At 50.0% G+C, this 25539-nt stretch overlaps 1 protein-coding gene across 3 annotated transcripts in view; it reads left to right on the top strand.

The window, feature by feature from the left end:
• The first annotated feature begins 5544 nt into the window (after positions 1 to 5544).
• The window catches only part of LOC116826950 (CD209 antigen-like protein D), a 243913-nt gene continuing 223918 nt past the window's right edge, over positions 5545 to 25539 (top strand). The window contains exons 1-8 of one of the 3 annotated variants that reach the window (XR_012654890.1): positions 5547 to 5704; positions 6018 to 6122; positions 6503 to 6607; positions 7566 to 7676; positions 8503 to 8913; positions 10461 to 10606; positions 12865 to 12977; positions 13933 to 15973. Coding sequence is in view for 2 of the 3 variants with exons in the window: in XM_032784018.2 (XP_032639909.1) it covers positions 5617 to 5704; positions 6018 to 6122; positions 6503 to 6607; positions 7614 to 7676; positions 8503 to 8913; positions 10461 to 10606; positions 12865 to 12977; positions 13933 to 14059 (1158 nt within the window). In the remaining variant the exon portion in view is untranslated. Of the gene's footprint in view, positions 5705 to 6017; positions 6123 to 6502; positions 6608 to 7565; positions 7677 to 8502; positions 8914 to 10460; positions 10607 to 11314; positions 11417 to 12864; positions 12978 to 13932; positions 15974 to 25539 lie in introns of those variants that run through there. The other 2 variants (XM_032784018.2, XM_075061056.1) reach the window with 2 other exon arrangements.

The following is a 25539-nucleotide window of genomic DNA, read 5'->3' as shown; positions in this document are numbered from 1 at the left end:
AAATCCACCAGGAAATGCAGGACCCAAGGAGACAAGGACAGAGCTTTGTCACAACTGGTGTCAAGAGTGGGATTATTGTTCACAGCATGGCGGAAGAAAGAGGTTTTTAAAAAAAGTGCACTGGAGTTTTGGATATATCTTGGTTTGTTTGTTTGCTTTGTACCACAATGGAGGAGGTGGTAAGAGCTCTAGTACAAGCCATGGCAGCCCAGCAGGAGGCCACCGAGGTTCAGGCAATGGCGCAACAGGAGTCTATGTGGCTACAGCAGGAAACCAGTCAATTATTAATGGGCCAGGTGACCCAAGATCATGCCCTCTTGCGAGAGGTAGTGGACCTACTGAAGATCCTCACCGCCCAGGCCCGGGTGTCCGTTGGAACGCAAACTCTGAGGGCCACTGATTGTCTGCCAAAGATGACATCAGAAGATGACGTAGAGGCATATCTCCTCTCATTCAAAAGGACTGATCATTGTGAGATGTGGCCCCAGGGGCAGTGGGCCAGCATTCTCGCCCCTTTTTTGTGCAGAGAGGCTCAGAAGGCCTACTTTGATTTGCCTGCCACGGATGCCACTGACTATATCCAGCTGAAGGCAGAGATCGTAGCACGATCAGGGGTGATGGCAGAGGTACAGGCTCAGAGGTTCAATGAGTGGAAGTACCAGGAGAACAAACCCCCAAAGTCTCAGCTATTCAACCTCATACACCTCACGCAGAAGTGGTTACAGCCTGAGGTGTGCAGCCTGGAGGAGATTTTGGAGGCCCTGGTCATGGACCATTACATGCTAGGACTGCCACCAGATCTCCGCAAATGGGTAGGCCGGAATGGTCTGTTCACCTATGAGATGATCACGCTGGTAGAAAGACACATTTGCTGAGATTTCTCAGAATCTGTTCTCAGCCCCTCAAAAGACCCGGAAGACAAAAAAAGAGAGGAAGGCTGCAAAAGCTTTGGGAACCCGGCTCCTGACCCAGGGCCAGAAAACCGCCCTAGTAGGCAAATGGACATGAGCAGCCATTAGAGAAACTACCACCACAGAAGGTGAGCTGGAGGCTAGCCCCAGCCATGATGACAGTGAGCTGTTGGAAGAAGCAGAAGCTGGTCCCTGGGAGTTCAGGCAGGTTAGTCCCGGGAGAGAGACTTTTGGGCGGGACCAGGTGGAGGACCCTAGATATGATAACATCAGGAAAGAAGTGGCCAAGATAGATGGGATGCCCGTGGATGGGAAGGTTCAGGGTCCAGGACCCTTCTTTATAGTGAAGAAAGATCTCCTGTACCGTGTGGTGCAAATGCAGGAGCAAGCAATACATCAACTTCTGGTGCCACGAAAACATCAAAAAGCCATATTGAGCCTCGCCCACAGTCACCTATTTGGAGAACACCTAGTGGTAGAGAAAACCCAGGCACAGATACTGTGGAGGTTCTTCTGGCCAGGAGTACATGAAGATGTCCGGCAATACTGCACCTCTTGTCCAGAGTGTCAGCTACATAGCCCTTGCCCACACTTGCAGGCCCCTTTGATACCTCTACCAATAATAGAGGTACCATTTGAACACATAGCCATGGATCTGGTTGAGCCCCTAGAGAAGACAGCTTGAGGTCACCAACATGTGCTTGTTGTACTAGAATATGCAACCCGATACCCCAGAAGCCGTCCCTCTACGCAGCATGGCTTCCAAGACCATAGCTAAGGAGCTAGTATAGATCTTTTCCCGGGTTGGGCTACTCAAGGAGATACTGACTGATCAAGGGACACCTTTCGTGTCCAAGTTGATGAAAGATCTCTGTTGCTCCACGTACAAGCCCTACGGACCTCTGTATACCACCCACAAACAGATGGCCTTGTGGAAGGTTCAGTAGGACCCTCAAGGCCATGATCAGGAAAGTGGTGAGCCGGGATGGGAAAGATTGGGATACCCTATTGTCTTACCTCATGTTCACCATCTGGGAGGTTCCACAAGCCTCCACGGGTTTCTCTCCATTCGAACTACTATATGAGCGCCACCCCCAAGGCATATTGGATATAGCCAGAGAAGTCTGGGAAGAGAAGCCAAATTCCAGAAGGAATATAGTCGAGCATGTACTGCAGATGAGGGATCGAATAGCCTGAGTTACACCCATTGTGCTGGAATACTTGGAGAAAGCAGAGGAAACCGAATGAACTCATTATAACCAACAACCCAAAGCTTTGATTGTTCCAACCAGAGGACTGAGTGATGGTCCTGGTGCCCACAGCAGAAAGTAAACTGTTGATCCAGTATGAAGTGATTGAAGCCGTGGGAGAGGTGAACTATAAGCAGGGGCAGCTCTAGGCATTTCGCCGCCCCAAGCACGGAAGGCAGGCTGCGTTCGGCTGCTTGCCTGCAGGAGTTCCGCTGGTCCCGTGGCTTTGGCGGACCTCCCGCAGCCGTGCCTGCGAGAGGTCCAGAAGCCGTGGGACCAGTGGACCCTCCACAAGCACGCCTGCAGGAGGTCCACTGAAGCTGCGGGACCAGCGGACCTCCCGCAGGCAAGCCGCCAAAGGCACCCTGCCTGCTGCCCCTGCGGTGCCGTCAGAGCACCCCCTGTGGCTTGCTGCCCCAAGCACGCGCTTTGCGTGCTGGGGCCTGGAGCCGCCCCTGACTATAAGGTGCGGCAGCCAGGCTGCAGGAAACCAGAGCAAATTTATCACATCAATCTTCTAAAACCTTGTCATGATCGAGAGGCATGCTTACTCACCCAGGAGACCCTTCCCCAGGACGGTAACTTGCATGAGCAAGTATCAGAGGAGCAGCCGTGTTAGTCTGGATCTGTAAAAGCAGCAAAGAGTCCTGTGGCACCTTATAGACTAACAGACTAACATAAGCAAGTGAGGATATTATCTGACTTGACACCGATCCAAAAGATCAAGGCAGCCTACATGATTAATCGCAACCGAGATGTGCTCTCTACAAAACCTGGGTGGAGACTGAGACCTATCACCATATCCGCACGATCCCTGGAGCCAAGGTAACATTGAGACCCTACCAAATCCCAGCAGCCAAAAGAGAAGAAATCAAGGCCCAAGTAAAGAAAATGTTAGAATTAGGGGTTATTGAAGAATCTTACAGTCAGTGGTCCAGTCCAATCATTCTAGTGCCAAAACCTGACGGTACCACGAGATTCTGTAATGACTTTCGCCGACTGAATGAAGTATCCCAATTCGACGCATTGACAAACTCGTTGACCGACTGGATAGTGCCCGACTCTTGACTACACTGGAACTGACAAAAGGGTATTGGCAGATTCCCCTGACCAAAAAAGCTAAAGAAAAGACAGCGTTCTTCACCCCAGACGGGCTATTCCAGTACACTGTCCTCCCTTTCAGGCTACATGGGGCCTCGGCACATTCCAGCGCCTCATGGATAAACTGCTGCGCCCCCATACTAGTTATGCAGTCGCATACCTAGATGATGTCATCATCCATATGCTAGATTGGGGAACCCACCTGGAGAAAGTTGAAGCAGTACTGCGCACCTTAAGGCAGGCTGGCCTCACTGCTAATCCAGCTAAATGTGCCATAGGGCTAGCAGAGAGTAGGTACCTGGGATATATTGTAGGAATGAGCATAGTGAAGCCCCAAATGAATAAGCTAGAGGCAATTTAAAACTGGCCCCGGACGACCTGAAAGAAGCAGGTCGATGTGTTCCTAGGCATGGTAGGCTATTACCGACGTTTTACTCTCCACTTCAGCACTAGGGCAAATCTCCTACGGACCTGGTGAAGGCCCGAGGTCCAGACGTGGTGAAGTGGACTGACGCAGCAGAGGAAGCATTCATAGACCTTCGGATGGCCCTCTGTAATGACCCCATACTCATAGACCCGGACTTTAACAAGGAATTTATTTGACAAACAGATGCTTCCGAGGTGGGGTTGGGGGTGGTTCCGTCACAAATGGTTGCAGAAGAACACCCGATCCTCTACCTAAGCAGAAAGCTGCTCCCAAGAGAACAGAAGTACGCAGTAGTCGAAAGAGAATGCCTTGCTGTCAAATGGGCCATGGAGACACTGAGTTATTACCTCTTAGGCTGGTGATTCACTCTTGTGATGGACCATGCACCCTCCAGCGGATGCAGCAGAATAAGGAAAAGAATGCAAGGATTACCACGTAGTTCTTATCCCTCCAACAGTTCCAGTTCTGCATACGGCACAGGACTGGATGCCACCATGGCAATGTTGATGGTCTGTCACGAGCACACTGCCTGACATCCCAAGTTGCCCAACTCTATGGTGTTGAGCAGAGGTGGGGATATGTATCAGGGCAAGGCCAGATGGCTATAGTAAAGTAGTGAGGCACAGGTATGTTAGCCCCAGGCTACACAAATCCCTGGTACCATGGTAACCAAATAGCAGTTGCTCCAGGTTAATTAAGACACCTGGGGACAATTAAGATCCTTCTAGAAAGCAGTGGAGATAGCTAGGTTGATTGGGACACCTGAAGCCAACCAAGGGCTGGCTGGAACTAGTTAAAAGCCTCCCAGTTAGTCAGTGAGGTGTGTTTCAGGAGTTGTAGGAAAAAGCTGGACTGTTGGAGAGACTGAGCAGTACAAACCATACAGGCACAAGGAAGAAGGCCCTGAGATAAGGATGATGTGCATCTTGAGGAAGTGGGGACTGCTGTGGGGAAGTGGCCCAGGGAATTGTATGTGTCCTGTTTCCAAAAAGTCAGCTACTATAGCTGATACTATTAGGGTCCCTGGGCTGAAGCCCAGAGTAGAGGGTGCCCCCCTGATTAATCACTGAGACTGGGAGACAACAGAGACTGTGCAAGGGAGGGTAGCTTCTCCTCACCTCCCTTGCTGGCTTATGATGAAAATGGCTCAGTAGACTGTGACCCTTGCCTCTAGAGAGAGAGAGGCTATGTGGAGGGTCATGGTGAGCCTCTGAGGCTAGTAAAATCTGCCAGGAAATGCAGGACCCAAGGAGACAAGGACAGGGCTTTGTCACAGTATATATTGGAGAGGGTCAGAGAAGAGCAACAAGAATGACTAAAGAATTAGAAAACCTGCTTTATAGACTCTAGGAACTCAATTTTTTTACCTTAAAAAAAAAAATGGTTAAGGGGTGACTTGACTGTAGTCTATAAGTACCTATGTCAGGAAGAGGAACAATGGGCTCTTCAGCCTAACAGAAAAAGGCATCCAATGGCTGGAAGTTGAAGCTACACAAATTCAGACTGGAAATAAGGGGTACATTTCTTGATAGTGAGGGTAATTAACCATCAGAACAATTTACCAAGGGTGAGTGTGGATTCTCCCTCACTGGCTGGATGGTTTTTCTAAAAGCTCTGCTCTAGGAATTATTTTGGGGCTGTTCTTGGCTTGTGTTATACAGGAGGTCAGATGATCACAGTGGTTCCTCTGGCCTTGGACTCTATGAATCTGGGAGCAGGCGGAGGCTGCACAGACTGGCCCTCCAGTCCCAGCTGGGAGGAGTGCCTGAGCTCTGCAGTGTTCTCATCAAAGGACTGCCTCTTTAGGCCCCCTGCTGCTTTTCTCCCTCCTTCCTGGAGGCCTTATCAGCTGGCAAACACATGTGAGCAGCCCAGTCAGTTGGCAGGGCTGTGACCGCACGGAACTCCCAGTGCACAGTCTGACCCCATGGCCTGCAAGGCAACATATAGCAATGTTGACATCATTGAACCAGGACAAGAGGAGCTGTGGGGTTCTGAGCCAAGGGAGAAGGCAGGTATGGAGCAGCCGGCACTCTCCATGTGTCTCTGATTAAGGAGCACTGGTCCTGGCCAGTACCTGCAAGGAGCCCTCACAGGAACACCTAGGGTACTGCAGGGAGTGGGACAGCACTCAAGAGGAGGTGCTTTCCCTTGTGCAGCGCTAGAAGGCGCTGTGCTGCAGGAAGAGGGTGGGGTTCAGTAGGGGGCTCTGTCCCCTGGCAGTCTGTACTGTCCCCAGTGCGGTGCCAGGGACACTGATAGCCACGGGGGGCTGTGGGTGCTGATGGAGCAGGTGGGGGAGCTGTCACCCTGTACTTCCCTCTCTAGCTGTCAGCGATGTATACGCTGAAGAAGAGAGCCAATATGAGGCTGTCGACCCAGCTATTGGAGCAAGGAAGAGGCAGATGGAGCAGCAGGAGGCTCGGGCTCCAGGTAATGGGTTTGGGAGTGGCTGGCAGGAGAGTCAGATGTGCTGGGTTCTGTTCCTGGCTCTGAGAGGAGACCGTGATCTAGTGGGTGGGGGTGGGAATCAGGACTACTGGGGTTCCCCCTCCCCAGCTCTGGGAGGGAAGTGGGATCTAATGGTTAGAGTGGCTAGAAATTGGAGCTGGGAGTCAGGACTTCTGGGTACCTACTTTTTGCCACGTGCTTGCCATTTGTTCACTACTCTGTGCCTCAGTTTGCCATCCATAGAGTGAAGATTGTGCTCCCAGGAGTGGGGAATTCATTACTGGAGAGGGCTGTGCCCTCTGATGGACGCTCTGACCGTCAGGGCAACGTGCTGTTTCCATGTTGATTTCCCAACCCTCTAGAGTGGGAGTGGAGACAGAGCAAGCGGTGGATTTTGGCCTGCACGACTGTCCTAGGAGTCTCTGTGCTGCTGAACCTGCTGCTCCTCACACTTGGTGTTGTCCGATGTAAGTACCTCCCTCCCTTCACTCTCACTTGCATGGACGTCTCCCATCCACTGTTAAGAGGGCATCTTTCCCTCGATTGCCCAGGATGCAGCTTCTAGCACCTACTTGGTACACTGGCAAACAAAGCGCTCCATGCTCTCTCCTTTGCTGCCCCCCACGCCTGGGAGGATCTCCCTATAAATACCCACAATGCCACTGCATTATCCTCCTTTGCATCCCTCTGCAGAACGCTCCTTTGCTGAAATGCCTGCAGAAAGCATGACAACAGTCAGGCAGCTGATGCGCTGAGCCCACGGCCTGTTGGGCTGACCAATATCATCTCACTATTTCCTTGTACCTCCCCATCTGTGTCTGTCTGTCTGTCCCCATTTCCTGACCTTGTCTTATACAGATTGTGAACTCTGTGCAACAGGGACCATCTGTTTGCTCTGTTTGTACAGCACCTAGCACCATGGAGTCTGGGCTGGAGCCTGGAACACCATAATACATCAATAAATCAATGCCCGGTGCCCAGCTCAATGGGGTCCTGGGCGATGATGGGCTCTGAGGCACTACTGGAATACAAAGAAAGTACCATCTTCCCCCGCCCGGGGATAGTGCTCCTTCCCACCAGGCTGGGCCCCAAGGCTGGCCAGGCTGAGAATGGCCTGTGTCTCATCTGACTAGACCTCTCATCCCTCCAGGATGGGGCTAGAGGGAGCTTTCCTGGTTGCTGCAGAGAGAGTGTTACAGCCAGGAGGGGCTCTGTCACAGGCTCGGGGGTGGGGGAGAGACAAGACTGCTATGGATGAGCTCGCCCTGCCCTTGCAGGTGATGCTAAGGACAGTCAGAAGGTCCAGTCTGCTTCCAGTAGATAGTAGCTCTGGGCACTGCAAAGACTGCTGGACCGTATGCCCAGGGCAAGGGCAAAGATAGGAGCCACCAGATCACCTTATCTCCCCAGTGTTTCTCAACACAGCTGCTGTGACATGGCCGAGACCACTGGTGATGTTTCCATCTCCTGCAGATATGGAGATGGCCAGCACCCTTGAGAGAATGCAAATGGAGAACCAGCAGCTCCAGGATGTGGGTGAGTTTCTGTGGTGGCGAATCCCAGACCTTTGACTACATCTGTGCCCTGCTGGCTCCACACGCTGTGCTCTCGGTGGCCCATGGCTCCCAACGCTTCCTGAAACCATGGGGCTCCGGAGTCAGGTGGACTGGCCCTTCCTTCCTCCCCTCACTCCTTTTGCTGGGTAGGGTTGCCAGGTGTCCGGTCAAAAAGGGGACCTGTCAGTGTCCAGTCAGTACTGCTGAGCAGACTCTAAAAGTCTGCTTACCTGAGTAACATCAATCATCCTCCCCGCTGAGAGGGCAGGAAGAGCAGCAGCTGCTCAGCTGCTGACAGAGAGAACTGGCTCCCAGATCCTCAGCTCCAGCTTCTGACTCTGGGGACAGTCCAACCCACTATGACCCTATTTCTTCTGCTTCAATCCCTCACTCCAGGGACCAACACCCCCCTCTCTACCCTGCTGTGCCCTAATCGTCTCCAGCCCCTTGCTTTGGGGACCAGTGCTCCCCCTGCCCCGCTGTTCCACGATTGTCCCTGGTCCCTCACTCCAGGGACTGACTTTTTCTGAACCAGAGCCCAGATTGGGCAGACTCTGCAGCAGTTCCTCCCAGTCCAGCTCTGCGGGTAGCAGGTAAATCCTAGGGGAGGGGGGAGCAAGCAAATGGACTGAGAAAGAAGGCGGAGCAGAAGATAAGGCCTTGGGTGTGGGAGGGGAAGAGGTGGGGCAGGGGTATCCAGTTTTACCAATTCAAGAGTTGGTTTGGGGCTGGGCCCTGTCCTCGCAGCCAGGTTCCCATTGCTTGTGGTGTCCCTGCCCCAGCACTTACCACCTCTTTCCACCCAGGCTCTCCAGCCTCTGGCTTCTTCCTGATCTACAGTGAGTCACACCAGCTGTGCGTGGATGTAACAGCTGGTGGCTCCCTGACAGCTGCGCCCTGCACCCCTGGTGCCCCCAGCCAGCACTTCCAGTGGCTCTCTCAGGGCCAGCTGCTGAGTGTGGCCCACCAGAAGTGCGTAGCTGTGCCAGAGCGGCTCAGCCGAATGGCTGTGCGCCTGGAGCCCTGCATGGACCACAGGGAGCTGCAGCACTGGGAGTGCCGGGCAAACGGGCTGCTGGCCCTCGCCAAGGAGAACCTCTACTTCAACTATGGCCACAGCCAGAACCACGTGGTGATGCTGTACACAGGGGATGGGCCCTGGAGCCGTTGGGTCATTTATGGGAGCCATGAGGACCTCTGCTCCTGCGCCTGTCATGGTGAGTTCCACAGGGCCAGGTGGGCCCTGCGGCCTTCACCTCAAACACGCCAGCCAGTGTCCCTCTCTGCCCTAGCTCCAAGCCATGACGGCGCTGCCCATGCACCTGATGGAACCAGGCTAGTGGTGCTAGAAAACTTGTATAGTGGGAGTGCTGATAGCCATTGACCCAAACTGTAAGCCCTGTATATAATGGACACCACTTCAAGCCAGGGGGTGTGGTCATACCCCCAGCAACCCTAGTTCCAGCAGCTATGAACCTGCCCCACCCACATTCTAACCACCAGATTCCCCACTCCCATCCCAAAACTGGGAATAGAATCCAAGAGTCTCATCTGAGATCATCCCACCCCATGGGATTTCTGGGACTCCTTTTGCTGAAAATGAGGACAAGGACTGTCCGGTCTCCACTAATGGCTGCCTTGTCTCAGGAGCTCCTGTCCCATGGGCAGGGCCTTCATGTCCAATAGTTGCAGGCTCTGGATCCTCCCTACAGACCTATGCTCCATTGTAACCGTGTGACCCAGACGTTACAGATATCAGCCTGAGTTGGCTCTGAGAGGCGGGGAGCTGCCCCTGCAGCATATCAGTGGGGAGATGACTCTGAAATCTAAGGCCTGAAGTCTGTGGGAGCCTTTCCATGGAGTTCAGTGGCTGAAGCCAACCCTTCCACATTGCCCTTAATTTGTTCACCCTCACAGGGCTCCATCCTAGTGCCCCTTGCTATCCTGCTGACTGCAGATTGTGCTAGCTGAGCCACCAAGCAACAAGCCACCCACTTGGGTCAAATGCAGCATGGGGGCAGACACAGGGACAGCCCAAACCCCTGCCCCATCCCATCCCACATGCTGCTTACCCTCTAATTCCCAGCCCTCTGCTGTGATTATTTGTGTGGCTGCATGCTGGCTGAGCAGCCTACAGGATCTCTGCTCACGTTAGCCCTGCCACTGGCCCCTGTGGCGAATTTGCATGCTTCCTTCTATGGCTCAGCCCATTGGTATGTATGAATTCTTGCCCCAGGATGGGGTTAAGTCCCTGGGGCAGCACTGGGTCGTGGGTGGAGGTGGGGGTCTGTATCCAGAGCATTGGTGTCTCCCCTGGGTATTGGCACAGGGCTAATGGGCCCCAGAGCTAATGAAGGCCATTGCAGTGACTTGCCCTGGGTCCAGGGGCTACATCTGGTTGGCATGAAACACTTAGCTGGGGGTGCTGCAGCCTTCTGTGACTGTACCAGCATGTATGACTCCATCTTAACCCAAAAGGAAGGGGGCAGAAAGCAGTGCATGCTGGGACCTCTAGTCTCTTTAGGCTGCATCTTCACATTAAGGTTTTGCAGGGTCTTTGCTCTAGTCTCAGGTGCCAAGAGGAGCAGAGACCTGCTGGCAAGCACCAGGGAGAGGGCAGCAGAGGCAGACCCAAGAATCCAGGCTCCTAGTCCTAACTGCTGGGCTTCCCTGCTAGTCTCTGCAGACTGCCCTTGATCCTGAGGCTGCCTGGATATTCCCCTGCCCTGATGACTAACATGGTCCCTCCTCCCCTTGCCCACAGTCTGCACACCATGTCGCAGGGGGTGGATTTTCTTCCAGGACAGATGCTACTTCCATTCCTGCTCCCTGGGCACCTGGGATACTGCCAACCGCTCCTGTGCCTCTCTAGGTGCCCTGCTCCTCCAGGTGACCAGCCTTGCTGAGCAGGTGAGAGATGACCATGTGTGGGGCAGCAGGGTGTCCTGGGGGCTAGGGGGCACTGGGGTATAGGGGGAAGCATGGGAGGGGGGAAGGCAGATGGGAGGAGCTGGGGAAGGGATCCAGGAGCAGAGTGGGGAGCTAGGATGAGTGCAGCCTGAACAGTGACTCAGCAACAGGGAGGGGAGCCTGGGTTGGAGGCAATAATTAGAGGGGCCAGAAGGGAAGAGAGCCAGACTGGGTGGGGGGAGAGCCCTCTGAATCCCCTCATTCTCACTGAAGACCCAGTCAAGGTGTGAGACCAAATTGCCAGCCAATCAGTGAAATGGATCACAGAAACAACTGGCTACAATGGTCCCTGCCCCCACCAGTGCGACAGCCCTTCCCCCTCGCTGGGTTCCCGTCCTGTCACACTGCCTGGAGTGGCTCATGACCATGAGTGCCAGGCTCAGGGCAGACTGTCAGTATGCAGGGCATACACCCCAAATTAGCTGTATGTTTTATAATTAGATATCACCAACCAGTTAACAAACGTGAACTCCTGAAGAACTACACCAGTCTTGCCACAGACAGTTCCCTGGGGCTCCAGTCTATATTGCCAGCCAGGAAAGCTGGGCTAGTGAGAGCTGGTTGCCATACACCAAAGATCACAAAAGATACTGGTTGCTTCCAGTCCCAAGAGACCAGTCACTTACCCCCGGTCAATTTGTACCTCAGATCTCACACCAAAGACAATGCTTGTAGCCAATCCAATTGGAAACTAAGGCTTTATTAACTAGGAAAAGGAAACGAGATATTTGCAGGTAACGTGTATACACACATGAGTTACAGTCTATGGTTCCAAAATGTGGCAGAACTGTAGTAATCTGTCTACTGAATGCCTTTTAGGGCCAACCCAGCTTGACTTGGGTCTCTCTGCTCCTTCTTTCCTAGCTCCAGCCCTGTGAGAGTCCAAACAGCAAAGATGAGAAAATTTCTTGTGTCTCTGTTTTATTCCCCTCTTCCAGCATTCAAGCTGATGGGATGGGCTTTCTAACTCGTAGCACCCTCATGGGTGTAGAGGGCCATCTCTTTGGATCATGATGTTCCATAATGGCCCATTTTGTTTTTGACAGCTCTTCCGAATAGGGGGGGAACCATTCTGCCTGACTGGGTTCATAGGTTCAGAGCAGGCACTTTTACAATTATTAAGCAAAACTTACATATCACCTTATAGCATGGGATACAAACAGTACAAGTGAAATGCAGCAACTTACAAGCATTCCATAGAGTCTAAACCCAGCTTTACAAGCGTAACAGCTGTCTTGAACAATACTGACCTACAGGTCAGCTGGTCAGGTTTCCAGCTATGTATTTGTCAGTGCTCAGCTGACGCCTGTAGCCTTGGCAAGAGCTGGCACCTGGTCTGCCAGCATCACACAGCCCATCCCCCCTCGCTGTGCTCCCTCCCTCGGCCCCTCTCCAGTTTACCTCATTGGGTGGCAGGAGCTGCAGAGGGGAAGGTTCTTGCACTGTGGGGAGGATTGTGGGGCTGCCACAAGTCAAGGAGAGAAATGCCATGAGCAGCAGCAGACACTGCACTCAGCAGGTCCCTCCCAGTTCAGGGCTCCTGGGGGTCAGCGTAACCCTGGCACCATGTCATATTGAGCCCCTGCTTCACCATTTACCCCTGCTGAAACCCTGCAGGCAGCACTGGGGCCTGTCCATGCCCAGCAGCCCCTGTGCTGCGGGGGTGACTGGAGGATTGGGTGCAGGGCCGGTGCAAGGATGTTTCGTGCCCTATGCAAAACTTCCACCTTGCGCCCTCTCGCCCCTGTCCTGAGGCACCCCCCTTGCGGCAGCACCCCTCCCCCTGCCCCAGCTCACCCCTGCTCTGTGCACAAGCACCCCAAACATGCCGTGGCCGCGTCACTTCTCCTGCCTCCCAGGCTTGCGGCGCCTCAGCTGATTGGCGCTGGGAGGCAGGAGAAGTGATGTGGCCACAGCATGCTTGGGGAGGAGGTGGGGCAGGGGTGAGCTGGGGTGGGGAGTTCCCTGGATGCTGCCCCCCCCACTTGCTGCAGGCAGCCCTCCCCATGCTCCCTTGCCTCAGCTCCCTCTGCCTAAATGCTGGTGGCGATCGGGGCAGCTGAAGATCCGGTCGCTGCTGAAGAAAATGGCGCCCCCCAAATGCCAGTGCCCTAGGCGACCGCCTAGGTTGCCTAAATGGTTGCACTGGCCCTGATTGGGTGCCAACCCCAGAGTAACACTATCCTCTCTGACCTCAGGCTCACATCGTGGCGTCCATGAAAGCACCATCCTTCTGGATAGGCCTCACGGACCAGGCAGTCGAGGGGGCTTGGATGTGGGTGGACGGGACTCACTCAGCAGCCAATGCCAGGTATTGGAGACTGTGTCTGGACTGAGAGGCCCTGAATAGCTGGAGCCATAGAGTGGGGAAAATGTCCCTCAATCCTGACATGCAGCCCCTGCTGTTCCCGACCTAGGTTCTCCCCAGGGCTGTCCCTAGGGTGGATGCAGGGCCGAGTTTCTATCTGCCAAGGGGTGCTCCACCTGGCTCTGCCCAGGCCCCACCGCCACTCCACCCCTTCTCCCAATTCCCCTTCCCATCTTGCCTATTCCCACCCTGGCCCCGCCTCTTCCCCATCCAGTTCCACCCCCTCCCCTGAGTGTGCTGTGCCCTTGCTCCTCCCTCCTGGTCTCCGGGCTTTAACTTGCCTGGTGTAGTTGATCCCAGTATCTCCCACCTCCCTGCTGTCCCACTTTGGGAACTGACACCCCCCACCCCTGATTGTCCCTCTGGTCTCTGGGGTGGAATGTGAGGAAGCAACTTCCAGGAACCTAGTCATATGGGGCAATGTTGTTGGGGAGGAGCCGAGGCCATGGGGAGTTCTGATACCCCCACCTGAGTATGCAGAGAGATGCTCTGGGGGAGAAGTGAGATGGGGATTGTCTCCTCAGTCTGCCCACTCCAGCTCCTGCTCCAGCCACCAGTCCCTGCAAGTCCCAGTCCCTATAACACCTGTGGGCCCCAGCACTCCCCTACTCACACTGTGGGGGTCACTGGGCAGAGTAGGCGGCCACAGGTGGTCATGGGGATTGAAGGAGGCCACAGAACAGGTGTCATGGGGACTGGGGCTTGCACGGGCTGGTGGCTGCCATGAGGCAACAGGGACTGCAGGGAACATGGGGACTGGGAGTCACAGGGGCTTGTGACTGCAGGGGGGTGATGGGCTGGGGACTGCACAGTCTGGTGGCTGTGGGATTGTGGGGGTCACAGGGGCTGTAGCATTACCAGCCCTGCTCTACCTTGTTCTTCCTGCTTTGGTTTCCAGCCATTGGCAGACAGGAGAGCCCAATGGCGAGCAGAAGGAGAACTGTGCGCTGGCACGGCAGGATGGGCACTGGTATGATGTCCCATGCACGGAGCAGCATCACTGGGTGTGTGAGAAGGAGCCCTGAGCCTGCTTGGACTAGCCACTGAGCAACCTGGCCAGGCTCTGGCCCTCCCCCTGCCCCACCCCTCTGTCCTCCACTGTGACCCAAGGACCTCTTGATGCCAACCAGCAGAGGGCACTAGGGGTGCAAGCTATATGGACTGGTGATTTTTAAGGAGTTGTGTATCTGCACAAATATTATGTTCTTAAGATCTGTGTCTAGGTACTGGCCATCGGGAAAGGGGAAAAGCAGATTTTCTGTCAGGCAAGAAATGTTAATCTCCCTGCCTGTTTGCATGTAAATCAAGTACTGTATGGTTCATAATGGGCATCCACTCAGAAGTCTGAGCTGAATGCTAATGAAGAATTGTGAAATCTTCAAAGAGAGAAAATTAACAGGAGGAATTAAACAGCAGGAGTTGTAAGAACATAAGACCAGCCATACTGGCTCAGACCAATGGTGCATCTAGCCTAGTATCCTGTCTTCCAACAGTGGTCTATGCCAGGTGCTTAAGAGGGAATGACAGAACAAGCAATCATCGAATGATCCATCCTCTGTCGTCCACAATCAGCTTCTGGCAAATGGAGGCTAGGGCCATTCAGAGCATGCGGTTATGTCCCTGCCCATTCTGGTTAATAGCCATTGCTGGACCTATGTATGTATGAATTTATCTAGTACTTTTTTTAACCCTGTTATAGTTTTGGCCTTCACAACATCCCCTGACAGAGTTCCACAGGTTGACTTTGCATTTTGTCTGTTTAAAATCTGCTGCCTATTAATTTCGTGTTCTGACCTCCAATCCTTGGTTCTCCTCATTATCCTGTTTAGGGGTAAGACAAGAAACTTTTGAAACTCTATCAGGGTGTGGATTAGCCCCTGGTATCCTTCACTCTGTGAGGACAAGCTATCAGCAGGGGATGAGGCAGACAGGAGAAGGGCTCTCAACCAAACTGGTTGAAAACACAGAGAAAGAACTTGGGGGAAGCATGTAGGAGACAGGAGACTGCCTTGAGAATTTAAATTTAGACCTGTGATGGACTTCATAGAATATTAGGGTTAGAAGAGACCTCAGGAGGTCATCTAGTCTAACCCCTGCTCAAAGCAGGGCCAACCCCAACTAAATCATCCCAGCCAGGGCTTTGTCAAGCCAGGCCTTAAAAACCTCTAAGGATGGAGATTCCACCACCTCCCTAGGTAACTCATTCCAGTGCTTCACCACCCTCCTAGTGAAATAGTTTGCCGTGAATATCCACCTAGACCTCCCCACTGCAACTTGAGACCATTGCTCTTGTTCTGTCATCTGCACCACTTTGAACAGCCTAGTTCCATCCTCTTTGAACTTCCTTCAGGTAGTTAGAACAGCTATCAATCCCCGCCCCCCCCTCTTCTGGACTAAATAACCCAGTTCCTCAGCCTCTCCATGTAAGTCATGTGCCCGCCCCCTAATCATTTTTGTTGCCCTCCGCGGACTCTCTCCAAATGTCCATATCCTTCTGTAGTGGGGGACCAAACTGGACATATACTCCAGTGTGGCCTCACCAGTGCCAAATAAAGGGAATAATCATTTCCCTCGATCTGCTGGCAACTCTCCTACTACTTCTTAGTCAGTCGGTCCCAGCCTGCTAGCAGTGCATGAGATTCTTCCTTCCTAAGTGCAGGCTCTGTACTCATAGATATTTTTTTTGGCTGAAGCCTTCAATTTGTCTAGTCCTCTAGACCTATCTCTACCCTCAGCATATCTACCTCTCCTCCCAGTTTAGTGTAATCTGCAAACTTGCTGAGGTGAAATTAATCCCATCATCCAGATAATTATTAAAGATATTGAACCAGTGTTTTCCCCAGGAATTGAAATTAGGGGTGTGATGTTGCAGTCTATATGGTTTTATAAAAATATGCTAATAAGTTAATATCAATGTAACTGAATCCTTCATGCAAAAGGTGTCTTGTAAAGTATATTACAAGCTTATTAACTGAGTGTGATCATCCTATTTGTATAAATGTATCTTCTTTGTATTGAAACTAGAATATGAAATATAACTCTGAGGGCTATTATAATATGCAAAGTGTGGGCCATTAATGGTGTTGGAATCTTGATGACTCCCATTAACCAGACAATGTCTGCAGATGGCTGGTTTTTACTGTAAGTGCTATACCTGTGTCCTGGCAAGCGGGCAGTGATGTCTTGCAGTGATGTGATCATGTCACCTGAACTGAATCTTTAACCTGGTGTCTTTCCTTAGAAGGAGGGGTGGAACCCAGAGGGACAAAGGATTCCCATCTTATCCAAAAGAAAATAATGAAACAAACAAGGGAGGAGCCATCATGAAGAATCCTCAGGGCACGAAGTGGGGGAAGTGGGCAATTTTCCCTGGCCCCACAGGGGCTCCCACAAAAATACTGTATTGCAACTTTCTTTATGGAAGGGGCCCCCAAATTGCTTTGCCCCAGGCCCCCTAAATCTCTTTGGGCAGCCCTGGAATCCTACCTACATCTGAGCTGGGACAAGAGCTGTGGAAATTGTGCCAGGCTGGAAGGTGTCCAGTCTGAGAAAAAACTTACTGAAGCATCTATCTGAGGTGTAGATTATCCGTATTCAGTTTGATTAGACATAGATTTGACATTTTATTTTATTTGCTTGGTAAACTTCTTTGTTCGCCATGTGGAACCATTACTCGTATTTAATAAAATACTTTTACTAATAACTCAGAGTATGTATTAATACCGGGGGAGCAAAAACTGTGCATCTGGAACAGCCTTCCAAGGGGAGTAGTGGGGCAAAAGACATATCTGGCTTCAAGACTAGCTTGATAATTTATGGAGGGGGGTATGATGGGATAGCCTAACTTGGCAATTAATTGATCTTTGATTATTAGCAGCTAAATAGGCCAATGGTCTGTGATGGGACGTTAGATGGAGTGGGATCTGAGTTACTACAGAGATCTTTCCTGGGTGCTTGGTGAGTCTTGCCCAAATGCTCAGATTTAGCTGATCGCATATATGGGGTTGGGAAGGAATTTTCCTCCAGGGCAGTTGGCAGAGGCCCTGGAGTTTTTTTCCCTTCCTCTGCAGTGTGGGGCTGGATCACTTGCTGGAGGATTCTCTGCACCTTGAGGTCTTTAAACCACAATTTGAGGACTTCAGTAACTCAGACATAGGTTAGGGGTTGTTGCAGGAGTGGATGGGTAGGATCTGTGACCTGCATTGTGCAGGAGGTCAGACTAGATGACCATAATGGCCCTTCTGACTTAAGTCTATGAATCTCTCTGTGTTTATAGAGGGTGAACAATTTGTGAGTTTACCCTGTATAAGCTTATACAGGGTACAACAGATTTATTTGGGTTAGACCCCGTTGGGATTGGGCATCTGAATGTTAAAGACAGGAACACTTCTGTTAGTTGCTTTTAGGTAAACCTGCAGCTTTTGGGGCAAGTAATTCAGACCCTGAGTCTTTGCTGGACAGGATGGAGTGTCTGTCAGCAAGAGAGGGTGCTGGGCCCTGAGTTGGCAGGAAAAAGCAGGGGTAGAGGTGTCTTGGCACATCAAGTGGCAGCTCCCAAGGGGAGTTCTGTGATCAACTGTCATGGGGGGGGGGGTGTTCAAATTTATGGGGCGGAGTGGTGGTGGTGGGGGCCGATGATGGATTAGACCCTGAGAGTGAAGGTGGGCTGTATGGCACCATAGAGAAGTTTGCAGCTCCATCAAATGCACAAGCAGCCATCTATTTGGGGTCCAATTGACAAGCATTTAACGGATGTGAGTTGTCACAGATGCAGCTGATGTGTCTTCTATAACTTGAACATCTAGAAATGCATTTACTAGCCTACCACTGACATCAAGATATACACAATGACTTAATACTTGCCCATTTGCATTGGTGCATTCATCAGCCAGGTATGCAAATTTTTGAATGTGGTGAGAGACTTCTTCACTTTTTCAACTGTTGAGTCTTTCACTGTTGCACCATATTCTTCCAGCCAGTCAGTTGAGTTTCTTGCAGGAAGATAGTGAGCATTTGCTGGTCTTGTTCAGAACCAGTGTTCAACTTCGAGATGAACAAGTGACAATGTACTTAACATTGGCCTCCAGTTGGTAGCATGTGGTGTCTTTTGCTTAAATAGAAAGTAGGATGCCACAGCCATGTTTGTTCACATGTCTCTTGAGGTTCAACCCAGCTCACAGTGATTTCAGCTGAGCTCTCAGTGAGTGCAGACTGGGCCCTCTCTTCACTTAGACCTGATTATCAGTGATTTCAGCTCTAGAAGTCACTTAACAAAACAAAAGACTTTCTATGGAGCCTAATCAGCTCTGTCTTTAAACAGTGGAGAGGGGCAGGTCAAACAATATTTGTGACTCAGGCAGACCATCAAGCAAAACACCTGTCCCCACCCTCTCTCTTGATGCCCTCAATCAGCACAGGCTAAGTACAGTTCCACTGCCCTTTACTCATACAATAAGAATAACAACATTTCATCCCCCCACCCCGCCAAAATCTATCACTTGGGCAACGCAGCTCCGTTTGCTGGATACCTAGGTAGATTAGGTGTGACTGTAAACACAGTCTGGTCCTGAAGTCTTTCTCCCGAGCTCATCAGTAGCTGTCAGGGACAGCTCATTTAGACTTTACTTACAGATCATAATTTGGCCAGCATCACCGAAATGAATGCACTGACATTGTCATAAAAACAAAAGCCATATAAGGAAGCTGTGTTCACATTTCGCAAATCTATTATACTTTTTCAGCTATATGTATTTTATCATACACTTTATATGCTTTTAAAGTATGTATTAATGTCTCAATTTCAATTCAGATTTCCAAACAATCAGTAAATTGGCAACACTGCATGTAACTAATACACAAAACTGGGGGCGGGGAGGAGGAATTCAGGGGAGTGTAGGGAAATCCCTCTCTTGAACAAAACCGGCCCCAGGACTGACCACCCTGGGGCACTCTGCTTGATACTAGCTGCCAACTAGACATCGAGCCGTCGATCACTACCCTTTGCGCCCAACAATCTAGCCAACGTTCTATCCACCTTATAGTCCATTCATCCAATCCATACTTTTTTAACTTGCTGGCAAGAATACTGTGGGAGACCGTATCAAAAGCTTTACTAAAGTCAAGATATATCACTTCCACTGCTTTCCCTATATCCACACAGCCAGTTATCTCATCATAGAAGGCAATCAGGTTGTCTGGGTGTCAGAAGACAATCAGACTTCCCCAGAGTGCAAGTGGGTTACCATTGAGCCCTCTGGCATCCAGTCTGGGCCTCCTCTCACACTGTGAAGCTGTGACAAGCTCCAGACTCCTCCCAGTCCTGCACTCACACGAACACTAGAGTATGTCTTCTCTAGCCATGTTAAAGCGCTTTTAACATAGCTGTGTATTCGCAGCACCAGCTGTAAAAAACCCAACCCCACGAGGGGAGTAGCTACCAGCACTAAGATCGCGACTCCCAGTGCTGGTGCTCTGTCTTCACTTTCACTTTACCGTACTGAGACCTACATCACTCAGGGGTGTGTTTTTCACACCCCTGAGCGAGAAAGTTGCAGTGCTGTAAAGTGGCAGTGTAGACAAAGCCTTACACAGGCAGGGACACACCCAGCTGCAGTTACATGAATGCTTCTCCTAGCGACTCATGAACTAACAATAGAGGGGTTCCAGCCAGCTCTTCCCGACCTCCATAGCCTAGCACCCCAGAGCTGTCGCATCTTGCACTAGTCAAAAGCCTGACCAGTGTAAGTTTATTAACCAGTCCAGGTAGGAGAGGACAATGCACATTTTGTTTCTGAGCAGATTCTCCAAGTCCTTCAAGCAAAACACACTGTTTTAAGTAAAAGATATAAAACAGATTTATTAACTACAGAAAGATAGATTTTAAATGATTATAAGTAATAGTGTACAGATCAACGTTGGTTACCTAAGAAATAAACAAAATCGTAATCTAAATTCTATAGACAGGATTTGAAATAAGCAGTGTCTCACTCTGATGGTACAAACAGTCCACCAATCTTCTACACATAGGCAGGGCTTTCTTCTTTCCCACCTGGGACCCCCTTCCCCAGTTCAGTCTTTTTTCCTGAGGTGTTTCCAGGTGTTGTAAGGGGAGTGAGTCCCCGTGATGATGTCACTTCCCACTTTTATAGATTCTTCCATGGGCAGGGAAATTCACTGTCCCAAACGAAATCCCCAGTACAGTTTGTGGAAAAATACAGGCACAAGATGGAGTCCAATATTGTATTATCTAGTCACATGCCCTTGCATGCTTCGATGAGTCATAGCAGGCATTACCCATACATTGGCTGAAGCATCCACAGGAAAGCTCATCAGGTGAGGATAAGTTTTTCCCATGGCCCATTGTTTTAGTTGCTGGGCCGTTACCTTAAATAGTTCTTTCACAATGTGCTGGCTAGACTGAACGTAAATTAACTTGTGGGAGTTACCCAGGAGCAAGCACATTTGAAATACAGATGCATAGTACAAAAATGGAAAAAAGGTACAAAATTGATACATGCATACAAATAAGATAATCATAGATTCATAAACTTTAAGGTCGGAAGGGACCATTATGATCATCTAGTCTGACCTCCTGCACAACGCAGGCCACAGAATCTCACCCATCCACTCCTGTATCACGCCTGCGTCTGAGCCATTGAAGTCCTCAAATCATGGTTTAAAGCAGGGGTAGGCAACCTCTGGCACGCGTGCCAAAGGCGGCACGCAAGCTGATTTTCATTGGCACTCACACTGCCCGGGTCCTGGCCATCGGTCCAGGGGGCACTGCATTTTAGTTTAATTTTAAATGAAGCTTCTTAAACGTTTTAAAAACCTTATTTACTTTACATACAACAATAGTTTAGTTATATATTATAGACTTATAGAAAGAGACTTTCTAAAAACGTTAAAATGTATTACTGGCAAGCGAAACCTTAAATCAGAGTGAATAAATGAAGACTCAGCACACCACTTCTGAAAGGTTGCCAACCCCTGGTTTAAAGACTTTAAGGTGCAGAGAACCTTCCAGCAAGTGACCCGTGCCCCACGCTGCAGAGGAAGGTGAAAAAAACCCAGGGCCTCTGCCAATCTGCCCTGGAGGAAAATTAATTCCTTCCCCGACCCTCCAGAATGGCAATCAGCCTAAACTCCTGAATGTGAGCAAGACTCACGAAAAAAAAAAAAACAACCAAACGGAGCCAGAAACCAGAAAAGATATCTGTAGTAACTTCAGATTCTCACCCCATGTAACATCCCATCACAAGCCACTGGTACATTAATTTATACGTCTAGTTAGTCAAAGAAAATTAATTGCCGAAGTAGGCCATTCCATCGATTACCATCCCCTCCATAAACTTATCAACTTAGTCTATCTTGAAGCCAGATTTGTCTTTTGCGCCATTACTCCCCCTGTGGAAGGCTGTTCCAGAACTTCTCTCCTTGAATAGTTAGATGTCATCTAAATTTTTCCCCAAGTCTTTAAACTTCCCCTGATTTAGCCAGTTTATATCCATTTGTTCTTGTGTCCACATTGGGGTACTGAGCTTTTTTTTAAAATAATTCTCTCCCTCCCTTGATATTAGCCTCTGATCTAATATCAAAGACAGCAATCATTATCTCCCTCAGCCTTCTTGGTCACAGCCTAAAACAAGCCAAGCTCTTACGAGTCTCCTTCATAATGACCAGGGTTTTCATTTCCTCGGATCTTCCTAGTAGCCCTTCTCTGACCTGTTCCAGTTTGAATTTATCTTCTTAAACATGGGAGACCAGAACTGCACACAGTATTCCGCTGATCTCACCATGCCTTGTAAAGTGGTAACTAACAGCCTCCATATCTCTACTGGAAGTACTCGCCTGTTGCATTCCAAGCTCATTCCTTTTTTACAGCCATATCACATTTGGATGTATGTCATATCCTTCCTGTGATCAACCAACCTCCAAAGTCATTCTCTGTCCTCAGTTAACTCTCTCCAACTGATGCCTCCCCAGCTCTTTTTGTTATTAATCCCTAAGTGCTGACCTCCTCTGCCACTTTCACTATTAAAATTTCCATCCTATTACTATTACTTCCGGTTTACAAGGTATCCAGTTCCTGTATTGAGCTCCCGGTCCTTCTCTGGTTTAGCAATTACCCCCAGCTTCTGTGTCATACGCGAAACTTATTAGCACATTCCACCGCTTTTTGTGCCAAGGTCAGTAATAAAAAGGATTTAATAAGAATTGGTCCCAAAATCGATCCCCTGCGGGAACTCCACTCTAATAACCTCCCTCCAGCCTGACAATTCACCTTTCAGTACGACCCGTTGTAGTCTCCCCTTTAACCAGTTCCTTATCCACCTTTCAATTTTCGTATTGATCCCCATCTTTTCCAATTTAACTAATAATTCCCCTTGTGGAACCGTATCAAGTGCCTTACTGAAATAATCATATTCAGCAAACCATAACTTTTTCATTGACACCTTACATGATATATTTTGTACAAGATTTGTTGCAATTATATAACACTGATGAATATGAGGATGCCATGGTGTTACTTTGGGATATGGAATGTCACAAGGCCCTAGAGAGTATGCTATAATTTTGGTTTACACCTAGCATTTGTTTCCAGTATTCTTACGCACTAGCACTCTAATCTCTTTGCAATGAAAATAAATTTATTTTTCTGTTTACTATAAATAGACCTAAAGTGGAGTGGGCTCCAAGATCTAACGAAGTAGTTTGGGGACCCTGTTTCTTTGGAAGCAGCATCCCTGAGAATTCTGTGAGTGTTTGGTGAGAAGGGCTGGTCAGTGCACAGGGACACTCAGATGTGTCAGGGGTAGGTATATGCCTATCACTCCCTGTACGGAGAATGAGGCCTGTGGCAACCAGGAAGGCAGTGCCTGTGCTGCCAGAGGCTGGGGAATTCAGGGGGCTGAGCCCCAGCAGGCACTTCCTCACACTAAGGGCAGGTGAGGGTCAGGTGCCTCATAACCTTGGCAAGCGTCACATGCACCCCACCCCTCCCCCAAGCCTATTATCAGGACCAGGCTGGGGGCAGCCTGTGTGCACTAGTCAGCTGCTAAATTTCAGTGAGGAAGTGAGTGGCAGGGTCAGGAGCAAGCTGGGTCAAAATGCCAGACACCAAGTTGCAGGGGCAGGCAGCAGGCAGCTAGCAGAGTCTGGGTTGAGTCAGGTCAGGAGTTCAGGAAGTCGGGGTCAGGTGCCAGGTTATAGACATCAAGCAAACAGCAAAGTCAAGGAAAAACCAGGGTCAGAAGGCCGAGTCTAGGGCCTACAACAAGCAGGGTCTGGAGCAGAGGCAGCCTGTGTGGTTGCTCAGACAGCTCCCCATGATGGCTTCCTGGTTTAAATACTTGCATCAGCCAATACTTTGGCTGTGAGAGGCTGCGGTCACTCAAGCCTTGCTGGGTGTTACTTCCTGCAGAGACTCGTTTCAGAGGGTCCTCCAACGGAAACCCAGTCTAAGCTTCCAGTGGCGATGCAGAAGCATCCGGGACCCAGAACCCCCCAAGTTCTTACATCAGTCCCCCTTCAGGGTGGTGCTTGTCCAGGTGAGCCCTGTGGAATTCCCTGCCAGGTTAGGGGCATGGACATGGGATCCAGGCTGCCAAGTGTGCCCTTTGGGGCTGTAGCCTTCCCTGTCCAACAGATAGTACAGGTGGCCATGCCTCCCGTGGGAATCTAGAATGGCATGCGCTTGATATTCCTCATGATCCTGGCTTTCCACTGGTAGGGGCTGTGGTGTGGTTTGGGCAGTGAAAGACTTCAGAAGGGAAACATGAAAAACTGGAGCATAAGCTTTCATGGGTGAATACCCACTTCGTCAAACTTATGCTCCAAAACATCTGTTAGTCTATAAGGTACCACAGGACTCTCTGCTGCTTTTTAAAGATCCAGACTAACATGGCTACCCCGCTGATACATGAAAACTGGGTATATTTTGAGAGACCGGGGAAGCTGTAGTTTAAAGATAACTGGGCTGATCTGATGGCATATTGGGAAGGGTCCCAGGAACTGGTGGTCTAATTTCCAGGAGGGTCAACTGGTCTGGAGATGTTTGGCGGTAAGCCATACCTTCTGGGATCCTGTGAACACTGAGGGTTCTTTTTGCCCAAGGTCCACGTGCCTCTTGTAAGCCTTCTTCGCCTTTTCTAGATGGTTCCTGCATTCCTCTTGAATAAGATGGATCTGTTGGACCTTGCTGGTGGTGGCAGGGTTTGCGGAAACCAGGTAAAAATGGGGGTGGAACCTGTAATTAGCAAAGAAGGGGCTCTGACCTGCAGAGGCATGGTCAGTGTCGTTAAATGAAAATGTTGCCCATGGCCAGAGCATGAACCAGTTATCTTGGTGATAATTTATGAAACACTCAAGTACTGCTCCAGCATTTGGTTCACCTGTTCAGTTTGTCCATCTGTTTGGGAGTATTATGTGGTGAGATGGATATGCAGATGTTCAGAAGCCAGAATATTTATGCCAGAAGCGAGAGGTGATCTGTAGGCCTTGGCTGGAAACTATATGGTCTGGGAGTCCATGGAGCTGAACCATGTTGTGCAGCAGGAGTTGGGTGAAAGTCTTGGCAGAGGGAAGGTGATTGCAGAGGATGAAGTGGGTCATTTTAGTCAAGTGGTCCATGGCCATTAAGACTATGGTGTGGCCATCAGACACTGGGAGTTCCACAATGAAGTCTAGGCTGATGGCAGACCAAGGCCTATGTGGAGATTCCAGTGGTACTAAGATGCCAAGGAGTCTAATCATAGGAATGGCCATATTGGGTCAGACTAATGGTCCATTTAGCATAGTGGTTCTCAGACTTCTTGAATATGCCCCCCTTCTTTATGTTTGTAGTAGTTTAGTCCATCTCCCCCCTGCCGCCCACCACACAAGTACATATACCAATAGAAAAATAATCAACATGCAAGTCTCATGAAATATTAAGAACAGTAAGGCATCAATTCAAACAGGGCCATTTAAGGCTATAGTAATGTAAAGTTTAAGTGAGATGCTGCTTGCTGTCTATTACTGTTATTACTAGTGTTATGGGTGCGCCTGTTTTTTGGAGAAGAGCAATTTCATCCTGGGTTGGATGTTTGAGACAGCTATCCGGAAATTCCCTTTTATGTGACAATGATATCATTGTTTGTTTTTGATGTAAACTAGGGCAGAAAACGCTGTTTTGCATAAGTAGGTAGATGCAAAAGGAATTAAGATATTCATTGCAGCTATGGATAACACTGGATAATCCCCAGCAATTGACAGCTAGAACTCACTTAGTGGAGTGGAAGCAAATATTGTCTTCAATGATTGGTCACTTGGCAAGTCCAAGAGGGCTTCATTTGCCTCAGACAACAGATTTCAGGCAGAGGTGGTCGCAAGTGGTTGGCGAATCTAGTCATATTTATCAAGAGACAAATCTTCAAAATATTTTTAAAGTAGCTATTGAGGCCAGTGAGATGACGAGCAATTATTGGTTTTACCATTTCAAGTTCAAGTTCATTATCCTCAGAGA

This window comes from Chelonoidis abingdonii, chromosome 26 (genome assembly GCF_003597395.2).
Source record: "Chelonoidis abingdonii isolate Lonesome George chromosome 26, CheloAbing_2.0, whole genome shotgun sequence".
Lineage (NCBI taxonomy): Eukaryota > Metazoa > Chordata > Testudines > Testudinidae > Chelonoidis > Chelonoidis abingdonii.
Note: the sequence above shows the minus strand (reverse complement) of the source record. Positions and strands in the feature narration are given on the sequence as shown.